This window comes from Pediculus humanus, genomic scaffold (assembly GCF_000006295.1).
Source record: "Pediculus humanus corporis 1103172107470 genomic scaffold, whole genome shotgun sequence".
Lineage (NCBI taxonomy): Eukaryota > Metazoa > Arthropoda > Insecta > Psocodea > Pediculidae > Pediculus > Pediculus humanus.
This window is the reverse complement of record NW_002987088.1, coordinates 22034-27739: the sequence shown is the minus strand read 5'-3', so window position 1 is coordinate 27739 and position 5706 is coordinate 22034. Positions and strand designations below refer to the sequence as shown.

General features: G+C 27.6%; 3 protein-coding genes across 3 annotated transcripts in view; 1 reads left to right on the top strand and 2 right to left on the bottom strand.

The window, feature by feature from the left end:
- Positions 1-389: 389 nt before the first annotated feature.
- On the top strand, positions 390-1596 carry Phum_PHUM122270 (CD9 antigen, putative; the record flags this gene model as incomplete). Its single annotated transcript, XM_002424188.1, has 4 exons — positions 390-497; positions 601-798; positions 883-1059; positions 1333-1596. The coding sequence occupies 4 exons, from the start codon at positions 390-392 to the stop codon at positions 1594-1596; spliced, it is 747 nt and encodes a 248-aa protein (XP_002424233.1).
- A 155-nt stretch (positions 1597-1751) lies between these two features.
- Phum_PHUM122260 (dynein light chain Tctex-type, putative) lies at positions 1752-2196 on the bottom strand (the record flags this gene model as incomplete). The annotated part of the gene is made up of 2 exons (XM_002424187.1): positions 1752-2079; positions 2174-2196. The coding sequence occupies 2 exons, from the start codon at positions 2194-2196 to the stop codon at positions 1752-1754; spliced, it is 351 nt and encodes a 116-aa protein (XP_002424232.1).
- Positions 2197-3441: 1245 nt separating this feature from the next.
- Positions 3442-5706, bottom strand: part of Phum_PHUM122250 (smile protein, putative) — a gene marked incomplete at both ends in the record, with an annotated part of 3810 nt that continues 1545 nt past the window's right edge. The window contains 6 exons of the mRNA XM_002424186.1: positions 3442-4062; positions 4133-4417; positions 4503-4685; positions 4770-5154; positions 5244-5462; positions 5545-5693. Coding sequence (XP_002424231.1) covers positions 3442-4062; positions 4133-4417; positions 4503-4685; positions 4770-5154; positions 5244-5462; positions 5545-5693 — 1842 coding nt within the window. The remainder of the gene's footprint in view (positions 4063-4132; positions 4418-4502; positions 4686-4769; positions 5155-5243; positions 5463-5544; positions 5694-5706) is intronic.

Below are 5706 nucleotides of genomic sequence, written 5' to 3'. Positions count from 1 at the left end.
TTTATAATTAATTTAAATTTTAAAAAAACAAATGGAGGAAGGGTTATTATTATTATCATTATCATCATCATTTTTAACTTTTAGTTAAGAATTTAAAAAGGAATGGAAAGGAAAGGAAGAAAATTGTCTCTTTTTTTTTTTTTAGGTTATTTTTAATTATTTATTTATTTATTTAAAAAGATATTAATATATATTTTAAAACTTATGTTTAACTTATGTGTATTATGGGAGTTGACTTTTTCTCTCTCTCTCTCTCTTATCATATCTAATCTAAAAAAATAATAATAATATTTGAAATAATGATGATGAGTAAACCACCTGGCTTATCAGTAATAAGACGACAGATTATAAGTTTTAGCACACAAAATTTGTATGTGTGGGTAAAAAAAATGGCTTTGGGAAAAGAAAATTTTGGTTTTAATTTTTCACTTGGTACATTAAGTAGAAAAATTGATTGTTTAAGATATACACTCCTTTCATTTAGTATATTTTCATGGGTGAGTAATATTTTTTACATTATAAAAAATCAAAATGGAGGTTTTAGTCAAACCGTTAGCCATTTTGTAAAGAGGAGGGAAACTTTAAATTTTTTTTTATTAGATTTTAGGTGTTGTCGTTTTTGCTCTTTGCATTTGGTTAAAATCCGATCAATCTTTTCACAGATGGGTTGAAGATTTACAAATTTATGAATTTTACATTGGAATTTATATTATTTTATTTGGTAGTTGTTTGTTAATATTTACATCTTGTTTGTCTTGTCTTTTCATTGCTAATGAAAATGTTAAAGGCCTTCGAATTGTAAGCATATATGTACTTTAAAGTATGTTACCCTCGATGGTACATCATTTAATGATATTATTATTATTATTCTTCTACCTTTAGATGACAATAATATACATGTTGAAATATGCATGTGGATTAATTGGTGCAGCTCTTTTGTTAAATTACAGTACAAATAATTCAGCAATACAACCCGTTATTAAAGAATCAATGCTTCAACTTATATCACATTCACAAAATGATTCCAGAGCTCACACACTTAGACTCATACAAGAAAGTGTAAGTTTTATTTTGGATAATTAAAATTTTCCAGTAAGAAAAGTTATTGTGTATGATGTATTTAAAATTATGGAAAACAACACATGGGTTTAAACTTTCTTCTTCTGCTTCAAAGGTTTTACCAAGTTGGGTTGATAATGATTAACTTAAAGTTAAAGAAATAAGTAAAATTATTATTATCATTAGTTGGCAAAAGATTTACTGGTGCCTCTCAATGATGGTAGTTAATCATCAACATGAAGTTTTTGAACTTGTGGTAATTAATATTTTCAGATTGGATGTTGTGGAGCCAATGGTGCTAATGATTATTTAGAATTTAAAAAACCTTTACCACCAGAATGTAGAGATTCAGTTACAGGACATACATATTTTCATGGATGCGTTGATGAATTGACATGGTTTTTAGAAGAAAAAGCTGCTTGGCTAGCTGGCGTATCAATGTTTTTATGTTTATTTGATGTGAGTAACATTAAATTTTCTTTTTATTCAACTGTACTGTACCAGTTCATACAAAAACCTTATTTAAAAAATGTCTGAACCTTTTGTAAACATGCCTTAGATAATTAAACATCATCAACAATCAAATGGTTAATTATAATTATCATTAAAAATATTATTTTGAGGGGAAATACATACAAAATAATGTTAGTTGACCTACTACTACTAGTTGTTTGGTTTGGTTTGGAAAAACCCTAAACGAATATGCCAAAAACGGATACTATTGCATATATATCCGGACTTTCCCACCTGACGGTTACACTTCCGTCCGTTTCTAGGTCCCAATAACAAGAATTAGCAACATCAATACAACAACCCGTTCTTTGTACGGTCGTACATTGTACAATATATTTATACGGTTTTTTAAATTGACTCATTTTTTCCATAATGCTTTCCATTATCCTATTATTCCATTGTTCTTGTTTTTCATCGTTCCATTTTTCATTACCGAGTATGGATTCAATGCATTCACGTACGACAACATTAACTTCATCTGTGACAAATTGAAATTGATCTGTTGTGCTTTGAACCTTTTTTTATAAAAAATAATTATTATTATTAAAGTAACATAATCCATCATTTTTTTTTTTTTTTTTATCCAGATAATTTTACTTACAGTTTGTTCTCCTTCAATTTCATTTTTTGGCATATTCAAATGTAAATTTTTCCAAAAAAAAAAAAAAAAGTAAACAAAAAACAATTGAAATTTTTTATTTAGTTTTTCCTTTTTTCCAAATTGTAAAAATTTTTTTTTAAATTCAAATTAATATACTGATACATTATAAGGTACCTTAGTGTGTGTGTGTACCTATTATTATTAATAAATAATAATTATTATTATTAATTTCAGGTATTAAAAACTGTTTTTGCAACGGTTCTTATAAAAGCCATTAATGAAGTTGATAAAGGATCTTATTGATTGTGACTTTTTTTTTAAATATTTAAGACTTTTTTACTTTTAATTATTATTATTATTATTATTAGTCTATTTTGATCTAGAATGATTTTCTAAATGTTTTTTTTTTTTTTTTCAATTTAATGATGGATTAGGAGTGGATTAAACCCTTAACAGTGCCTGTATGTGTATCCAAAAAAAAAACTTTTTTTTTTTAGAATAAAAAAATCTATTTAAAATGTTTTTTTTTTAAATAAATAATACAACATAAGAAATTATATATATTAACTAATTAATTAATTAATTATTTTCCAGTTCGAGTATTATTTATTATTACAAAAAATTTTCCTTCCACAACATAAAATTTTGTGTTAAATGAAATTTTTTTTTTTTTTTCCCATTTTGTTTTTTTAAAATTATTATTTATAACAGTAAACAACAATTAATTAAAAAAATAATATATATATATATTTATTTATTTATATATATTTATGGTTTTTTTTTTTTTTTTTTAAAATTAAAAGTGGAATGTGATTTTAGAGTTTTTTTCTTTCACATATACTTTTTTTTTTAACAGATTACATACAACATATAACAAAAGATGTTTTACAAATTTTTTAAAATTATTCTAAGGCCAAAATACCCTAGTTTAGGCATCTAAATACTGTTGCAATAAATATTTTTTATTCGAATAAAACACCGTAAAAAGAAAAAAAAAAAAAAAAAAAAAAAAATGAAACGATTAACACTCAAATTATATTATTAAATATATTATTATGCAAAAAGCGTTCTCTCTCTCTCTCTCTCTCTCTCTCTCTCTTTCGTTTTACTTTAATGGTTCTATTTAAATTTTTTTACTTAAAAATCAAATTAATGAAATAAAAAGCATTTTATTTAAAAAAATAATAATAATAATAATAAATAAATTAAAAATAATTTGCCATTAACAATAATATTAATAATAATAATAATAATAATAATTTCAAGCGCTATGAGAGTGAAACTTCATCCAAATCGTGTGATAAAATACTTCTTTTCTTTTTAGATTTGACAATATTTGATGGTACAGTTGCTTCGATCACAGCTTCTTTACGAGGATAACTATCTTCTTCGAAATATGATTTTTTTAATTTATTATTATTATTATTATTATTATTATTATTAGCCAACAACGTGGGGTTGGCTTTATTTTTTACTTTATTGTTTTCATAAAACACCACATTATCATCATCATCATTATCAGTCTTTTCAAAGTCAGGAACATGTTTTTTAACCCCTTTCTTTTCTGAACCGTCACTTAGACCGTCTCCATCTTTACTTTGATTCCCTTTCATCGTGTATTTCCTTTTCTCATGTTCGGAATCGATATTTTTGTCGAAAAATTCAGAGTCGGAAGATGGAGGAGAGGTATACGAATAATTTTGTTTGATTAAACGCTGTTGAACGATTTTCAAATGACGAGAAATGTATTCTTCGTTCGGTGCGAGTTTTAGAGCCTGTTTAAGGCAACCTTCTGCTTTTTGAAGATTTCCTCTTTCGACAAAAACAACGCACAAATTGTGAAGTCCTTGAACGTTTTCAGGCTCCAATTTAAGAATTTTCCGATAACACTGAAACGGGGAAAAAAAATTTTAATCTCTTTACTTGTTAAATACTCAGGAGGTGTACATCCATACGTACGCTTTCAGCGGCGTCTAAATCTTTTATGTTATTTATATAAATATCGCCGAGAAGGATTAATCCTTTGACATGATCCGGATGATATCTGACTAATTGATTTAGAAAAGGCGCAGCTTCAAGAGGACGGTGATCATCCGCCAAAAGAAGAGCAAGATTAAATAAAGCAGAGCGAAAATCGTCTTTTAACTGAACAGCTAATCTAAACCAATGTTCGGCACCGGATACGTCGTGGTCATCCATTGCCAACATTCCTAAATTAAAATACACTCTCTCGTTTGTCGCATCCTGTAACAATTTTAAACATTTTTTAGAGAGAAAAAGCAACTTTACAAAGATAGGTACGTAGGTAGGTAGGTAGGTAGGTGGGTACCTTGTTTAAAAGTTTTAAAAGTCTGTCTCGTGCGATTTTTCGCAATTCCACCCTTCCGAGTTCTTGAAGAAGTATTGCAGAGTTCAAGAGAGCTTGTTCGTGATCTGGATCAAATTCTAAAGCTTTATCTAAATAAGCCAAGGCTTGCGATGCCTTACCTTGTTCTAGAAAAACTACTCCCAACTAAAAAACAAAATTAACCTTTTTTAGAATATTCTTCCACTTCTTAAGGTTTTACTCATGATTTTTTAAAGAGATTTTTATTACATTATAGTATATGTCTGGATTATTGTTATCATAAAAAAGTGCTCTCTCATAAACTTCTTGCGCTTCTTTAGTTCTATTTAATTTTAAAAGGATGTCTCCTCGATTGATGTATGCCTGAGTGTAGTCTGCTCTCATACTTATGGCTTGTCGATATAATAAATCCGCTTCCTCCAACCGAGTTACATTTTTTGCTATTAAATTTGCCAAATTTAAAAATACGTTTAAATGATTTGGAGCGATTCGCGTTTGATAAGATTCACCGGGTTTTGCTTTGGGTAAAAGAGATTTTGCTTTTAAATAAGCTTCTTCTGCTTCTTTAAACATTTTTAATTGATTGAACGTTCGACCGACATTTATGTGAGCTCCAATGTCGTCCTCTTGAACACTGGAAAATACAAAAATTTTTTACTCTTACCATTTTAAATATATTAATGCATGTCATTAAATAAACACAACTTAAAGGTTGTTAATTACCTAACGGCTTTCTTGAAATAAACTAGAGCTTCTTTAAACCGTCCTTGACTTTCCAAAGCATGACCGACATTGTTGAACAATTTTGCATTTTTTTGATTAACTTTTAAACCGGCCATAAAAATGGAGTATTCCGATTCCCAATCCCAATTTCTTGTTAAAGTTTTAAAACTGTGAAATAAAAGAAGCAAAGAAACACCGATCCAAGCGATTTTTTTAGACCTGAAATCAAATGAAAATGGATCATTACGGTGCATGTTTAAAAAATTTTTAGTGATTTTAGCATAAAATAGCCAAAGTTTACTTTTTCTTTTCTATCAGAGACCATCCGTAACCGACCATCATACAAAATCCCATCGATGGTATATATAATACTCTTTCAGCAATCACAAATCCAACAGGAAAAAATAAATTAGATGCAGGCAAGAAAGGAAGCGCTAAAAAAGTCAAGCTCTGAAATAACAAT